Source organism: Chinchilla lanigera, unplaced genomic scaffold (assembly GCF_000276665.1).
Source record: "Chinchilla lanigera isolate Chin_1 unplaced genomic scaffold, ChiLan1.0 scaffold00070, whole genome shotgun sequence".
Classification (NCBI taxonomy): domain Eukaryota; kingdom Metazoa; phylum Chordata; class Mammalia; order Rodentia; family Chinchillidae; genus Chinchilla; species Chinchilla lanigera.
Genome location: NW_004955471.1, coordinates 562,324 through 580,598, shown reverse-complemented (window position 1 = coordinate 580,598; position 18,275 = coordinate 562,324). Strand labels below are relative to the sequence as shown.

General features: G+C 40.9%; 1 protein-coding gene across 1 annotated transcript in view; it reads right to left on the bottom strand.

Annotated features, from left to right (window-relative positions):
* The window catches only part of LOC102010146, a 218,067-nt gene extending 204,545 nt beyond the window's left edge, over positions 1 to 13,522 (bottom strand). The window contains exons 1-3 of the mRNA XM_013522863.1: positions 13,501 to 13,522; positions 12,528 to 13,285; positions 12,187 to 12,472 (exon numbers count right to left, since the gene is read on the bottom strand). Of these exons, the coding sequence (XP_013378317.1) occupies positions 12,187 to 12,472; positions 12,528 to 13,285; positions 13,501 to 13,522 (1,066 nt within the window). The remainder of the gene's footprint in view (positions 1 to 12,186; positions 12,473 to 12,527; positions 13,286 to 13,500) is intronic.
* Between the last annotated feature and the right edge of the window lie 4,753 nt (positions 13,523 to 18,275).

Sequence of the window (18,275 nt, the reverse complement as noted above, 5' to 3'; positions counted from 1 at the left end):
GGCCTAAGGGCTGGCGTGCAACAGTGCTCGCCGCCGCATGGCTCCCCATGCGCTGGGGGCCCACCCTCCAGGAGCCAGCAGGCAGGAAGCTAGCCAGCCAGAAGGCTGGCGCTCCCCACCCACAGCTCCCTGTGCGCCGGAAGCCCTCCTACTGGGGAACGACGAGGCCGGGAGTGAGTCGCCCTCAAACAATTTTTAATAAAAAAAGTAGTACAGTTTTGGAAAATGTTATGACACCTCATTAGTAATTTAAGAAATTAAACTTTTCAAATAATGTACATATTTATATTAAATGTATCCTTTTAGGTTAAAAGTAAGATAATTTTAAACTATATATGTTGACAACAAGAATGTAGCCTAGTAATGGGATAGTGATGCACCCAGGCTTTAAGCGCCCCTCCACTGAGGCCCATGAGACTCCATGAGGCTGGAGGGGAATGAGAATGAGGAAGGCTACATGGGTTGTGGGGAATATGCATTGTATTGCTCAGCTTTCTCACTGCTGGGACAAAATATCTGACACCCGCTACTTCAAGGAAAGGGGATTTACTTTGGCTCTCGAATTTGGTGGATTCAGTCCTTGTCCAGCTGGCTCCAAGGCAGAAATGTCACGGCCTTGGGAAGCTGTTTAGGACATGGTGGCCAGGAAGCACAGGAAGAAGGGAGGAGCCAGGGAAGGAATGTCCCATTCCACGTCAGCCCCCAGTAATGCACCCATTATGACTGGGGCCTATCTCTGAATATAAGACTTTAGACTGAAGCCTTAACAAGGACTGAGCTTGATTCCTTGGTCAGTATGAGCAGTAAATCACAAAAACTGAAGTGATTTGCACAAAAATGACTGATATCTAACAACTATCCTTACATATAGTATGAAAAATCACCAAATTTCAATCTTCACTAAGAGATACACCAGGCTCCTAGATAAAAAGCCGGAATCTTTTCAAGTTTTCAGTTTTCTTCAATTTCAATTTCTGCCAATAATACTTCAATTAAAATCTACAAATATTTTAGAGAAGTCTTAGAAACTACATGAACACACACACACACAGAGGAAGAGAGAGAATTGGATTTTTAGAAACAGATATTAATCATTCCAGATATTAAGGAGACAGTAATGACATTTCAGCCTATGAGATATTAATAATAAAAAGTGACAGAACACTAGAATGGAAGAAATATACCAGAACAAGAATCCCAGTAAATGAGAGTTTGTGAGGGACTGCATGCTCATGTATGTCTATAATAAGGTAATAATATGATGTGATAGAATGACAGTGGAAAATGGATGACTTAAAAATTGCTGTTGGAAAATGCTTAACTATTTTTAGAAATAATCTCAAGTTAATTCTTGTACACAATATCCACCAAAAATTGTGGGATGGACTGAAAAATCACTGATGAATTGGATTAAATTTTCTTAAGGAAAAGTAATTTAGGTAAGTTTTAATTTGCTTCATGGATGAGAAGGCACTGTCAGCACACACACACAGCAGGGGAAGAAATATGACATCCAACTTAACCACAAACATTTTCACATACTAAGAAGTAAACTTTTTATGCTAAGAAAATATACATAAGTAAAATAAATGACAAAAGGTCAGTATCCCTAGTATCACACTCAAAAGTTGAAAAAGGAAAACCATGGTCTTATTAAGCAAAGCACACTAAACATAAGAATTACTATTAAAAAATGAAATACAAATCAAAAATAAGCATTTCAAAAATGTTCAGTCTCATTTAATTGCAGAGTAGCAGGAGATAAATGTAGTACTTTAAAACCTAAATTTTAAACAAAATCAATCTTGATCTAAGACTTGAAACTGTGATGTAGTTCGGTAGCAGAGTATATGTTTAATATGTACAAAGCCCCGGGTTCCATCCCCAGCTCCAAAAGCAAACAAGAACAACAGCAAAAATAGGAGCAATAATATTGTTGTTCTTTTTCATTTGTTGCAAAAATAAATGAGATAATATAAAGTTCTGAACTGCCTGTAAGAGACTTTTTAACTTTTTATTTTTATTAGTATATTATTTGCAGTCCCTAATGATTGCCTACCTTGTGGGGAATTGATATATGTATGTAACATATCTTAATTCTCTGTTTTTTCCTTTTCCCCTCCACCCCATTTATTGCCAGCATCAGATTCATTTATTTACCTTATACGTCCTTATAAAGTTAACTATCATACATACAGATAAACAACCAGACTAATAAGCCAATTACACTAAATCAAGGTACCTTTCAGATACATTGTCCATGATGGACTACAATAAATTTTTTTTCTCTTTTCCTGTTATCTGTCTTTTATTTTGAACTTTGTATGCTGAGCTTCTCATAGAAAAGAAAACATGCAACATTTAAGCTTGTATTTCTGATTTAGTTCACTTAACATTGTGGTTTCAAAGTGCATCCATTTTCCTACAAATGACTCAAGTTTATCTTTCTTTATGGCACAGTACCACACCTTTGTGTATAAATACCTTTTCTTTATCCATTAATCTGTTGACGGACACATAGGCTGCTTCCAAGATTAAGCTATGATGAATTATGCTGCTATAAACATGGGTATGCATACATAACTGTGATATATTGTCTTTAACTCTCCTGGGAAGACAACTAGAAGGGGAATAGCTGGATCAAATGGAATTTCTATTTTTAATTTTTTGAGGCATCCCCATACTGATTTCCTTAGTAGTTGTATCAATTTATATTCCCACCAACAATAAAGAAGAGTTCCTTTTTCCCCACAGCATTAGTTATTGGTTGATTTCTTGATGATAGTCCTTCCTTCTGGAGTGAGATGGGATCTCAACATTGTTGTAACTTGCATTTCTCAAATGACCAGTGATGCTGAGTATTATTTCACTATTTATTGGCCATTTGCACTTCTTCATCTGAGAACTGTTCATTTCAGAGGCACATTTTTGGGCTGGTTCTTTAAATTTGGGAGATCTAATTTTTTTGAGTTCTTTATATACTTTAGATATTAGTCCTTTGTCTGAGGAGAGGCTGGCAAAATTTTTCCCACTCTGTGGGTTGTCTCTTCACTCTGTTAGTGGTTTCTTTGCTGTGCATAAGCTTCTTAATTTTATGTAATCCTATTCGTTGATTCTTGGTATTATTTCTTCTGCCACCAGGGTTCTGTTCAGAAAGTCTTTGTCTCTACCTGTGTCTTCATGTGTTTTACCAAGTTCATCTTTGAGCAGATGGGCTTCAGTCCTAATGTTTAGAGCTTTTATCCACTTTTGATTTCCGTTTAGTACATGGTAAGAGATAGGTGTTAGTTTTAAACTTCAGCATGTGGATAGCCAGTTTCTCCAGCACCATTTGTTACACAGGCTATTTTTCCTTCACCCCCTTTGGCTAAAATAACATAGCTGGAGTTGTTTCTGCATCCTCTGTTCTATTTCACTGATGCACAAGTCTTTCACCATTACCATGCTCTTTTTATCACTGTAGATTTGTAGTATACCTTCAAGTTTGGATGGTTTTCCTCCTGCTTCACCTTTTTGTTGTTGTTATATTGATACCTTTTGAATTAACAAATTTTTAAAAGAAATAACATTTCTCAATGTTGGGAAGATGATGAAATGACTTGTGTATTTAGAGGGAGAGTGCTTTATCTATCTATCTATCTATCTATCTATCTATCTATCTATCTATCTACCTATATATCTATATATCTATCTATATGTATGAGCTTTTTGAAAAGCACTTTGGCCATAGAACACGGAGCTTTTAAAATGTTCATGCCTCATGTTAAGCAATTCCTCTGTATCATATTGAAAGGATTTGTCGCCCTCTTTTATGCCTTATTTCAATATTTCAAAAGATTCCTTTTGAAAAAATAAATAAAATCCAGATGTGGTGGTTTACACCTGTAAACCTAGCACTTGGGAGGCTGAGGCAAGAGGATCATCGTGAGTTCAAGACCAGCCTGGGCTACAAATTGAGCTCAAGACCAGCCTGAACTACACAGTAAGACTCTGTGTCAAGAAGACAAAAAAAAAAAAAGGAAAATAAATAAAATGCCCTTTATGCTATATGCCCCTTCAAGAAATCATTACTTTAAAAAATGTAGACAAGGACTACAACAAAATGAAACCAAACAGAATGTATTCATCACTTTGATAACTGTAAAAACATTGCCAACAATCTTAAAGTCAAAGTTGAGAGGGTTAAACAACTGATAAAGATTCATATGGATAATTACTAGAAAACAATTTTTTAAATTAGAGAAGTATTTACTGGCATGAGGAAGGTGATTTCCTTTTGTATTCACTGCTATGAATCAGAATAGAGGCTAAAGGAGTATGTGACATACAGTAGATGTCAATCAATATCTAAATGTGCCTGGCATACAGTAGACACCAATCAATACCGAAAGTGAACAACAGAATTCTGAAAAAAAAAAAAAAGGAAGAACACTCATTTCTCTGTTTCTCTCTGATTCTCTCTCCCTCTCTGTCTCTGTCTCTGTCTCTGTCTCTGTCTCTGTCTCTCTCTCTCTCTCTCTCTCTCTCTCTCTCTCTCTCTCTGTCTCTCTCTCTCTCTCTCTCTCACACACACACACACACACACACACACATAATATTAACTTTTATAAGACAATCACTGGGAATTCTAGAGGGAAATGTAAAATATTAACCACATTGTTTTTAGATGATGTTTTTCTGCCAGTTTAAACTTTTCTCTATATGTCAATTATGTTTTCTACAATGGAGATGTCTTTTATACATATAATCAAGAAAATAGTGAACAGGAAAAAAAGAAAAGAAAAATTCTAGAAGTCAAGCACAAGTCAAACGCACAAGTATTTCTCATTACACTATCCTGAATATATAGCATTCTTCACTCCTACTGAAATATAAAAAAGGAAAGAGGATATTAGTGGCATGAATAAATCAGGAGGTAGTCTTTAAAACACAGCCCAGGTAAGAAAATATTACAGTGAATTTTTAAAGGCAAAAACATCGTATGTCTAATATTAAGAAAATTATACAGGTGTTTTCCTCCCTGTATAATTTATACATATGAAAAATATAGCATGGTACAAACACTTTAGATACAAATTACTTGTTTTCTCTACAATGGAATTATATTTGCCCTTAGACACATAATGCCACAATGATTTATACATAGTGCTTGCTGTCAGTTTTTAAAATCTGAAAAAAATTCTATTCGCTTAAAACATCAACTCTACAGCATCTAAAAGGTGTTTCAGCAGAACCCTGATATTCTCAAAGAGGAAAATAAAACAGTTTCAGATTCTCACATTTGCAAAGATACCACAGATACCTAACTAGTCCTAGAAGTGACATGACCTGTCAACCACGGTAGTGTTGCCTGGGTAGGGTGGGGCTGCTCACCCCCAGTTTGGGCTCCTTCACTGAGAGAACTGTCTCTCAGCTCATTTGACTTCAACTCACATCACAGAGTAATTATAAATTACTACATTTCACATACCATGAAGATAGATGGTAACATCTTGACTCACAAAGCTAAACTCTTGCATTCCAATGTCTACTCAATCTACAATGCATATAAAAGGTCTGTGGCAGTAATGTTTGCAGTTAATATTTCTCTTATTCTGAGATGCCTAGTCCAAACATTAGTTTATTATGCATGTGACTACCTAATAAGCTCAAAGAATATTGCAGTATGCTCCTTGAGATTAAAAAATTATGTCATAGACTCTAAACTGAAATATTTGTGTTATATTTTTCATAAACAAATTCAAGTACATAATTTACCTAAAGCCAAAATTTCTGACTTTTCAAGTAGTGTTTTCACTCCAGTAATTATCTTTAAATTTACTTAATATCACACCTATATTTGCTTCCTTTGATGCAATTCCTATGATGGGTTTCCAAAAATTCCAGTGTGAGGAATGCTGATGGAATTATACATGAAATAAGAATGGTTGCGATTTAACAGTTACTGCAGGTGGCTAACAGGTAGGTGGAGCTGGTGTTCATTGTACTACTCTACTTTTAGCTTTGAAATTTTACCTAATAAAAAAGGTTGTTTGTTTATTTTGCATTGCTTGGTAGCACATGCCTATTATCCCAACATTCTGGGAAGTTCAGGCAGGAGGATCACAAGTTCTATCCTGGTCTGGGCAACTTAGAGACTTAGCAAGATCTTGTTTCAGAATAAGAATAAGAATAAAAATAAAAGTAAAAGTCTCTTTCTATTTAAAAAAATAAAAATATAGTTCCATGTGAAGGACCTGAGTTCAGTCTTCATTATCCACCCTCAAAAGACTTTTTGTTTTTAAAGAAGTGAATTTCTTAATGATATCAATTTAGGTTTCCCTGGGTCTCCATTCATGTGATAGCTACATGCTGTGAACATAGCTGAAATGCCACCTTGGTCTTGAGGACGCTCCATTCAGATGACCAGACAATGCAGACATCTTATTCTGATGCACAGATGAGGGAATAAATTGATTAACTCTGCTATGACTCATAATTTAGTCATTTGGCCAAAGTCGGAGATGTCTACATCCAGATGAAACAAGAAAAAATGGTTTAAATAATGTTCAGCTGTTTAGATAATGTTCACAATGACCAGTAAGACATAGTGCACTGTGGCGGAACCAATCTGGCCCTGCAGTGGCCAAGCCATCACTGTCACAGAGGACATTAGGGGATCTGCTGAAGTATCAGTGAGTAGTCTGCACTGTTTATATCGTTTTTTTTTTTTTGCACTGTCCCAAGGGCAAACAGGTAAAGGAAAATTAATGATTACAATTTTGACTACTTGGAAAAATAAATCTGCTCAACTGGTGTTATAAAATGATTAGGATTAAAATATAAATGGTTAATAGTTGATACAATGTCTACTTAGGATGCTACACTTTTTCTATCACATTCATTTACTTTTCTCTTTCCCTTTCTTTTATAAACAGAATTCTGGCACATTTAATTCAATTAATTCTTAACATTTGTTCTTCACACAAGCAGACCCCTCATAAAAGCAGTGTTAAACACTACTATCAAATCGTTCAAGTATTACCAATAATAGATCTTCTAAATATACCACTAAGGATTTATGTGCCTGTTGATTTTAATTTCATTAACTCACTCATGATATAAATAAAATTTTTAAAAGCTTTAAAAATGAATTTACTGCAATTAAAATGACCCAAAGCTTCTAAACATCGTGCACTGCCACCTAGTGCTAAATGTCTCTTTGATGCCGAATGCAGAGCAGCTCCAGGAGCATGGAAATGCTGTATTTTAAGGCAAATTTACCCAGAAAAGCAAGTCGGAGACATATTTAGTCACAAGATTTTCAGCATATGGTTACTGCAAGTAAATAAAATTACACACACCATAAAAATCACGTCTCATAATCAGAAAGATATGATTAGATTAGTAAATATTGAAAAGTTCCAGATTTTGTTAGTAAAGAGAAAAAAAAAATTTAAATGTGATCTTTTGTACTATGTAGCAACTATGCAACACATTCTGCTATGAAGGTGACATATGCTGATCTCTAAGTGAAATACATGGTTACGAAGCAAGTCTGACATATGAAGATGTTCAAAAAGGCATTGAAGTACACAAAAATAATCCCTAAAGATATGAGAGGATCAGTTTTTTGAAGAAAACTGTAATCTCTACTCACATGCAGATTATAACTTCAATTTAAGATGCCTCTGATTTTACTACTTCATTTTCCCCATTGGAATGATTTCTGTGGTTTGATTGTGCTAATTGCTGGGGCTCATCTCTCACCATTTTGTCTCTTTAGAAAAAGCAAAGCCCCATGAAAATGAAACGATAGCCATGTGAAAAGTACTAAAGCAAAAGTTCCTGTGCATGCCACTGCTATGGTCAGGCCGGACCTTTCATCTGATGGTATATTCTGAAATGATAGTTCTGCATCTTGCCTACTTGATGCTGAATACTTATGAATTAAAATAGAGGGTGAGGGGCAGGCAGCCTAAGTGCTTGCCTGGCAAGCTTGAGGTCATGAGTTCCGTTCCCAGTACAAAAAAAAAAAAAAAACCTTAGAAGGTGAAAGTTGCATGATATGTTGTTTTTCATAGCAGAAACACTAAAAAGATTCTCTTTCAATCATGGTTGCTTAACTTTTTAAAACACACACTCCCTTTTGAGAAACAAAAAGCTCAGGCTCTCTCTGTAGTATTTAAAAATTGTAAATGAATGATTATAAATAGGTAATATGTGGACATGTTTAAGATTTATTTTCATTTAAAATCACCATAACACAAGCCTGCTCCTGTTTTCCACAAACTTTTCTACCCTTGGAAAACACCAGAGAAAATCACTGGTAATTTCACCGCTAAGCCTGTTGCCTTGCTTTATTTTCATAACCAGATTAGCAGGTAAAAATAGATGGAAACGTAGGTGGATGAGTAGGTAGATGGATGGATGGATGGATGGATGGATGGATGGATGGATGGACGGACGGATGGATGGATGGATGGACAGATGGATGAATTAAACTTCTGCCTTTGAGGGAAGTGGTATCTACATCTCCTTGAAAATCATTAATGCGGATAATTCACAGAGGAAATTCTAATCAAAGCCATATGATTGAGAAAACTACAGTACTCAAAATATCCTTTAATCTATTTAACTAAAATACTGTCTATTTCACTTAATTCCATTGAGGACTCTTTAAAGTCCTCCAACACACGATTAGTACTCCTAGTTGGAATGGTTGTCTAAGGCAGAAAAGAACTTACTCAAAATATTGCAACTCAATAAACTAAGTTTAGGACTAATTAATTAAGAAGAAAACAATACATTGTGTTGAGATGACAGCTATCATAATAGCCAATATTTGGTAAAATTAGAAAGTCAACTGTAAGAAATATCTAAAGTTAAGGTTCTTAGGTATTCCACTGGAGATAGCTCACTGAGATACCTCCAGGATGGAAAAAAGTGGGTACAACTGTGCCTTATCTAAGGAAAGCCCTGCTGCAGATGCACATATATATAAAAATATGGTTATAACCCATAAAATTTTATGAGTTTTAAATGCTTTTATTAACCTACAAAAGAGTGAAAACCCATAAAGGGAATGAAAACCTCTTAATTCAAATAACAAGTTCGCTGGAAACTTAGAAAGTTTCCTTAACCCCCCTACACACACACACACACACACATAGCTTAGTGCCTTTTCTAGGTACATACACTATCTAACGCTTTGGAACACAAAGATTATAAACATTTTTTTACACAAATATTCATAGTGTCATCATTTAGACTTACCCGGAAATAAATGTTTAAGCTGAAATTATTGATTAACTAGTGTCATTTCTAAGCATCAGTATTAAAGTATATATGATTATGAGTGTGTTCCAAGGGGCTCTCTGATAAAGAATTTCTAACTCAACGTGAAAAACATAGAAACTACATGGCTTCCTGAGAAGATGGCTTAGGGCTTTAGTAAGAGATGCGTCCTGTTTTAAACGTAAGTTACAGAATACAGAAGAGACTGATGCTACTTTCCAATGAACATTTAACTTGATAGTATTTAAAACAGGGCTTTTCTATTAAAAACCCCATGTAAAAAGACAAGAATTTATTCTACACAGATCAGAAAACATGATAATTGTATATCTAATATTAGCACTACTGGGCATTTTTCACTCTGAAATATTCAGTAAGCATTGTACTCACTAATTATGATCCTATCATTTTTTTTGACTTTGTATTTTCAGACATTAAATGCTTACCTGAAAACTGACATTTGGTTGCTAAGAGATATAAAATCAGTTTGGAAGGCTTCAATGACTGTCTGAAAATTGCCCTCTTGGATTTTGCCTGAAGGTAGTGAAAGTGAACTGTTACCAGTGTGAGGATTTATCTTATTTGTATTAAAAGATAATTCAAAGGTTCATAAAAGAAATGAATAACTTCCAATTTGCACATTTTAGAACAAATACCTGGCTCTTTACAGAGCTTAATGATTTTCCATTCCACAAAACTAAAATATAATCACATTATTTTATAATCAAATTTAACTGATGAGTTTATAGTACAAAAGGCATTTAATATTTTAACAAAAATCTTATAAGATATGAAATCATTCAATGGGCATCCCCAAAATGAAGTTCAAACTCAATGACTGTAAGAATATCTTGTGCCTGCAACTTTGACTACATGATTCTTTAAGTGTCTGAAGAGACAAGACAGCTTGGTCTGTGTGGTTGTTCTTACGCTTTATCAGAGTCAAGCAGCACGCTACTATAAATATGTACTTCCCAACTGGTTGTCAGCTTATCAAAAATAAATATTTGCCTAATCAAAGAAAATATTCCTCTAAAATGAAAGCAGTATTTTAATCAGCAAATATGTCTCTTAATGACACTGAGCCTCTTCATATGCACATCCCATAACCTTACAAGGACAAACTTTTAAATTTTATTAGAGAAAATGCATTGAAAAGAGGTGTTTTGAATGACTATAAATCCAACAGGTTCGATTCTTAATTCCCATGCATTTATCACAAAGCTATTGGTAACGTATTCTAATTTCCTATCAATGCCTTACTGGAATATTTCACAAGGATTGTGACAGCGTGCGTTTCCTTGTACACTTCGTGAGCTGACACAGTCCGCTTGCCCAGCCCTCTCCTTACTCCACTTCTGACACACCTGCATCTTCTGTGCTGCTTTTGCACTAAGTCATATTGCTGCTCCTTAGGATCTAAGACCACTAGTAAAATCCTGTTACAAGTAATGTCTTCAAAGTAGGTGTGCAACTGTGAAAGGGCTACCAAGTGCCCATCTTGAGGAAGAGAAAATGAAAGTTTCCTTAGTTTTCCAGGTTTCTGCTTATTTTAGGAGTACACCTTCATAAACAAGTTCTTTCTAACCGAGGCGGTAGCCAAAATGTGATGCTTGGGCTCGAACATAATGATGTCAAAGAACATTTAAGGAAGAGGCAAGAAAACTGCTTCAGAGATGAAACAGGAAGCAAGGCAACCAATCTCCATCACCAAAGGTAACAGAAAGCCCTACCAGGTTTTCCTGCTGAGTTTTTGTGCAGCAGCAAGGACTAAATCAATACGCTTATCCTCACCCTTGAGAAACCTCTCGTCCCCAGACAGAAACTGCTGGGTCCCTCTCCACTGGGTTTTTCCAGTAACTTTTGTGCAGCAGAACAACCTAATCAATATGCACAGCCTCATCTTAGAAACCTTCTGCTCGCCAAACGTGCAGCAGAACAACCTAATCAATATGCACAGCCTCATCTTAGAAACCTTCTGCTCGCCAAACAGAAACTGCTGGGTCCCTCTCCACTGTGTCCTCAGGGGCAGAAACTGCCACCCGAAAGAGAGGAGAATTGAGCGGTAGGCAGGGGCAAACACAGGTATGTGAGGCTCCAGCATCCAAATCTGTTAAGTCCATTCAAGAACCGGGCTCCTGGACATCCCTGCTAGGGGGCTCCAGAGGGGTCAGAAGAGCTCCAGGAGTCCTAGAAGTCCTGAGCAGCGCCGTCCTCACACTCCCAACAGTGACCCCCTCCGGCCCCTAGAGCTGAGGCCCTAGCTTTCTAACCCGGAGTGAGACCTCTTTGGAGTAGGATAGCAGGTGTGTGGGTGGCAGCCAGCGGAGACTAGACCGGCTTCTCCGCGGGAAGGAGTTGCTGCGGACGCGTCCGGAGGTGGTCGTGGGGAGGGGTGCTTTAGGAAATGGGCTAACTGGCATCTGCTACCCTCACTACCCACCACCCTTTCCACGCCCTCCTGACCACTTCTTCCGAGGCTGAGGCTGACGGTGGCCGCCTGTAACTAAGATTCAGGGTGAGAGGGAGCCGGGGCCACCAGGGCATCTGTCAAGGACCATGCAGGTGGGCACAGCCTGGAAGGTCAGCGAGGCCAGAGCTCGGAGTTAGCCGGGCCCGGAGAGTGAGTGTGAACACGCGCGCGCGCGGCCGGGCCGGGGGCGCTGGGCGAGACGGTACGCGCGAGGCCAGGGGTACCCCAAGGAGAGGCAGCACACCTCGCCCGCGGACGGCAGAGGTGGAGGGCGACGGGGGCTGCAACACTGTGAAACTTAGTGCAAAACGCATCCCCCCCCCCAGGATGTGCCCCCGCGCCCTCAGACTCGCTCCAACGCCTGCCCAATCCCCCACCATCGCCCACCCCACCCTGCAAAATTCCCCCCGAGCCCTCGGTCCCCGGCGGGTCATTACCTCTCCCGGAGGCTGAGCGGGGGGCGGCGGCGGCAGACACTTTTAGGCTGACTTTCCTGCGTTCGCGCGTGAGCGTGTGCGCGCCGAGAAGGAGCTGTAACCTGCTATTTATAGACCCGAGCCTTAGCACCGGGGGCCGAGCACCCGGAGCAGACCAGCAGGCGGCGGCGCAGGGCGCGGGCCGCGGCTCCCGAGCTCCGCCGCGCTCAGCTCTGCTCGGGGCTCCGGCCGCGCTCCCCGCCCGCCCCGCCGCGCGCCCCGAAGAAGTTGGTACCGGCGCGGCCGCCTCGCGCGCGGCTCACACGCCCCCCGGCGCAATTGCTACTTTCCCCTACCCCCACCCGGCCTGCCCCTCTTCCTCCGCTGCTCTCTGCCCGCTGTCTCCTCCCAACGTCGCCAGCCGCCGAGCAGAAGCCTCGGCCACGGGGACGGTCGCGCAGCTGGCGCAGCTCGCCTCCCGCGACTGAGGGAGCGGAGTTGGTGGCCCAGCCACACACCTCGAAATGACCCGAACGCGCTGGTCCCGTGCGTTGACACCCGCACCCGGACCCTCGGCCCGCGGGGAACGACACCCAGCCTGGGGGTGGGATCACTGCTGCGGTGAGGAGGGGTGACCCGGGGTCGTCAAGCTGCGGCCAGCAGGAGAAACCACAGAGAAAAATTCTAGCGGGAGGAGGCGCCCCCGACCTGGGCCAAGGACAGGCCCCACGCCGAAGGCTGGGGGTTGAAGGTGTGTGAAGCTGTGTCCCACGTTCTGGGGATTTTAGTCTGTCGCCCCCTGGGGCCCGTCTCTCTTGCCACTCCTGCCTTTTGGCCCAGGTGGGGGTCCAGCCGGGGAGACCTGGGCACTGGCTCCGCTTGCAGCTCACAGCAGCCCGCAGGCGCCCACCACCAGTCCCCGCGCTGCAGCGAGCGGCGGAGGCCCAGTTGCGCCTAAGGAGCGTGTGACACGCCTTTGGCAGCCTGAGTGCGTGGGGACAAACCCGCCCTCGTCGTGTTTGGGGTGTCAGGAAGACGGGGCATGTAATCACGCAGTCTGGAAGGAGACTCAAACTCCCCCACTTCCTCGCCGACAAGCCCACTGGGGAAAGCACGCAGCCTGGTTATTCCGAGACGTGGGGTGTGGGGCAAATGAATCTCCCCATCTGCGCCTTACAGGTGCCACCTGGCGGTTCCGTCGGGAAGGTTTTGTCCGAGCTGCCCACAGGTACTGTAGTAGTGCCTGGAGCTGCCCCCTAAGGGCCCCTCAGCCTATCTCCTCCTCATAGGCCCGTTAAATTCACATTTCACGTGAAATAGAGTGGGAACGCTTACCTGGAAGTGTAACATTTGCCATGCGAAGAACCTATAATCCCAAAATCAGGATGGCAAAGTCAATTCGGGTTGTCAGTGCTTAACAGTTTCACCAAGCGGGAAGCTGTCTGCCCCCAGCTGTCACCCCTGCTGTCGCTGCCTGGATCCAGGCGTCCATTCACTCTACAAGCATTTGACTATCTACTAGGTCACTAGTTTTGTCATTGAGGGCAGGCGCACTGGTTGTTTAGGCTTGGGAGTGTTTTGGTTTCACCTCTGTACTCCCAGAGCTTCCAGCAAAGCCCTACATGCTGTAGTCTCAAGAAACGGTTGTAGAATAAATTAATAAAAGCCCAGCATGGTGGTGCACACCTGGAATCTCAGCACTTGGGCAGCTGAGGCAGGAGGATCCCTGCGAGTTCGAGACCAGCCCGGGCTACAAAGTGAGTTCAAGACCAGTTTGAAGTGCATAGTGAGACCCTGTCTCAAAAAAACCAACCAAACTCCCCCGCTCAAAAAAAGAATAAACTAATACACACCATGGGCTACAATCTGTTCTTGGCCTATTCTCTGAAGCCCGTTCTTTTCCTTCTGTCCAACTTGTCTCCTATCTGCTCAGCCACAATCACAGGCAAGTCAAATACAGAGAAGTGGAAGGGTGAAGAGCTTCGATTGTCCTCAGGTCTTGTCAGGGTGCAGGGTGCCCCTAAAGAGCTGGTTACACCACTGGAGTCCTCTGCGTGGAGCAGTACAGAAGCACCCCCTTCCAACAAGATGAATCCTGCTCAGAAAAGGATGCAGCTGCCACAGGGCAATTTTCAGCCTTTTGGGCAACAGTTCAGGCTTTTGTTAAAATACAGTAAAATTGAAAGAATATTAGAACATTAGGATGCCAGAGTTTTGCTGCTAAATTGAAAATATTAACATATCTGTCCTCCACATGGAGGGGTAGGTAGGTGTGTGTGTGTGTGTGTGTGTGTGTGTAGACTGCTGTAGTACTGCCAGAAATCCTAGAACACTCCTCCTAAAATATAGAATTGTGAAATAGACACACTTACTGACTCTGGAAATGAACAATTAAAGCAAGGTACCCAGAAAACTCTATTATACAGTAATTAAAATTCAAACATAGATCATGCTGACCAAGCCCTTTCACATGGCTTCTGAGGAGTATGTGATACACCTGTGTATATCTCTAAAAAGTTTGCATTGAAGAGAGACAGTCAGACAGATAGACACAGGTTATCAGAACCCTATAAGATGTATGTGCCACATGATGTTTTAAAAACTCCATCCATCAGCCTGATATTTACCCCTTTTTTGGTAATTTGGCAACATTTTCCTTGAATAAGCCTGGAGAATTCAGATGCTTTTGTGGCTTATTAAATCTAGTCAGCCTTTACTCTTACAAACCTCGAACTTTCAGCTACTTGAGCCCGCAAAACATAACTCTATTTGCCAATGAAGGACAAAATAATATTCATTTCCTTCTGAAATATTTTTGTAGGGCCAGAAGTCAGAGGTGATCACCAGTAGTTACTTCGATGTCTAAAGCAATAAAATCAAGCCGGGAGCTGCAGAACTGATGTCATGGCCCCTTTGCAGTGAGGTAGCTTACAAGTCTTTCCATACATTCAGCGCTCCTGGAGTTTTTTACTTCAAGTGAGATTGCTATGACACAGTGTGTATCTAGAGTTTTATAATCTGTTTGAAAAATTAATGCCACTGAGAGGGTCTTCCTTAGCCATAGTGTTGATTTATAGTATTAATACACTATAAAGAAAATCCTTGTTTTCATCTTCTATCAATCGGTGCTCACTAGAGAAACAGATTTAATAGAAGATATGTAACTATAAGAATTTACAAGGACGGCTTACAATGGCTGCCCACTGTCAGGTGTGGAAGAGTGCAAAAGGTCTATCTGTGCATTGGAGATTTGAAGGATCCAATCAAAGGTTGAAGGCCTGGAGCTCACTATAGTGAGCTGTGAGAGTCTATATTAGGACGTCCAAGGGTCTGTGCTAGATGGCTGAAAAATCTGTGCTAGAAGCCAGGAGATGCAAGGTGAAGGTGAAGACTGGAGCTTCTCCAAAGAAACAGAAGTGAGACTTCCTTCTTCAATTCTCTTTTATTCCACTTAGGCTACAAGCCTATTGGTGCCACTCACACCGAGGCTGGGTCTTCTGTCTTCAGAAAATCCCTTCCACCACACCCAGAACTATGCCAATCCAATTTAGTTGGCCATTTCTTAACTTTTTTTCAAAAAGTTATCTGCAAGAGTTAAATCTCTTATTCATATATGTAGATCATCTGGTGTGTGTGTGTGTGTGTGTGTGTGTGTGTGTGTGTGAATTTAAGTTAATGGGTATGTTGTTAAAAATAAAAACTTGACCTAAGGTAAAAAGGTAAATTATTGTAAAGGCACTTGTGTGTCTCATGGAATCCAAGAATAGGAATAAAGCCTGGAATTAGGGACAACTGGAAACAAAGACGTCATTGGAACTTTCTTTCTCCCTGTTTGTCTCATATACTACATGCTTCATTTACTCCCTCTCTCTGTCACTCTTTCCTCTCAGACTGTGCAGGACAGAGAGGCATCATAGAGGAGAAACAGTTCATGGCAGGCAGAAAGCAAGATGGCAGCAAAGCAGCAACCAGCAAGCAAGTGATCATAGCAACCCTCTTTCCATCCCCCGTATTCTATACAGGCTGCATGCACTTAGGGTGGGTAGCACTCACACCCAGAGTGGACCTTCACATAATCCACACGTCCAGAACTATGCCAAACCAAACTAATTTTGTAATCACTCACTCTTAATTCCAGTATCACACACTCTAGATCCAGCCATGTCTGAAAAGCCCCACCTATGACCACATGAGGTTTTGGGAGGACATTCAGACACAAGCCGTAACGGAATGTAAGGAAGAAAACATAAGGAGCAATAATACTGTGGTGTACAGATTCATCTGTAAGTCTCAATGCTGCGTGAGACAGAATACCCCTTATTGCTGGTGGTGCTTTCAGGCGGCTTGTCCCTGTAGAAGTAGCAGCATGGTTTTATGATCTCTTGACATGAGACTGGATAAGAAGAAGGAATTAAGTTTCTCACAGACAGTTTACTCTAGCTTCTGTTTTCATGGCAAATTAAATCACAGATTTTTAAATGAAGCAAATGGGTGCAAGATGAGTTTACATTTATTGAAATTAAACATTCTGCTCTCACTATAAGTAATATACTGTATTTCTAAAGCTGTGTATAAATTATATATTTCAAGTTGGATCATATTTCAAAATATTACAGGATGGAAATTTTTCACATTCTTACGGTTATAAGCACCTTTGAAAATCTGAATTTAGTCTTAGAGTTTTTCTCCAGAAAAAAAAATGAGTTTATGCACACACACTTATATCAGGATGATATATTATTGAGATCTGGATCTTCACACTACACATTGCGTTTGTCTTTTGCCAACCATCCTTATTTGAACAAGTGAAACAAAGACTCCAGAATCTTGAACAAAACATGCAAAATACCAGTAGATACAAGCCAAAAATATACATTTGGGCACATATGTGAATCCAGGAGCTAGCACCCTCTCTTGCCCTGAATGAGACCTACATGAGCCACAGGTAACAAAGGAAGACAGAGATTTTAGAAAAGTAGAACATGGCAATGCAAGGAGGACTGTTGTATTTATCTACTAGGGCTGCTATATTAAAGTACAAGAGACTGGGTGGCTATGGAGATTTATTTCTCAGTTCTGGAGGCCAGAAATTCAACAAGTTTTATTTCTGAGGCATCTCTCCTTGGCTCAAAGATGCCACCCTCTCTCTGGGCCCCTATGTGGTCTTTCCTCTCTGTACCCCTCCTGAGGTCTCTTTGTGTATTTAAACTTCCTCTTTCTATAAGGACACCAATGAGATTGAATAAAGGCCCTCCCTAACTCCCTCCTTTTAACCTAACCATTTCCTGTGAAGGCCCTGTCTCCAAAAATAGTTACAGTCTCGGGCACTAGGGGTTAGGGCTTCAATGTTTGAATTTAGGGGAAATGAGGACAGTATTCCAGAGCAAGTCTGAAAATAAAGTCAGGATATAGGTTCCCTTTTACTCAAAGAGGACCCAAAAGTACACAGATTTGCAGCCAGTTTTTCCATTGGATTATTTTGAAAATCTCAGTCATGATGGAAAAGCCTAAAACACATAAGTGTATGTACAATAGAAATATAAACATCAGTTTGCCTTATCCAGATGCTCAAGCACTGATGATCTCTGAACTTTTGTGTGTTGTCTAAGTGATAAGGGGACTCTGACACCTATGGACTGAAAGAGGCTTGGAAGTCACTTGGAAAAGAAAGTCCATGGAGCAGGGAAGCCCAAGAGACTGCCTGGGAGGACACCCAGGTTAATGCCAGTGAAAAAGTAAAGGCTAATTGAGTGAAATATACCATAGAAGCATCTGAATCCTCCAGGTTGTCTACTGCTTCAGGGACATGTGGCCACAAATGACAGAGCAATGACCTCAGTAGTCTTGGTGGCTACGTACCAGAGCCATGCAATGCTTCACACACACTTGGAGGGCACGTGTGAAGTCAGCTGTGCACAAAAAGTAGAAAAAGCCATCATCAGCCAAAGATGTCCCCAATGTCACAGTGCTTCATAAGTCACCTAAACCAATAAGCTACCACAAAGGTGAGAGAGATCATCAGTACATTAGATGTAAGGTACTGGATATGATGTAAACTGGGAAGGCTTGGCTTAGACTTGTAGACAGGACTAGTAAGAAAAAGAAATTAA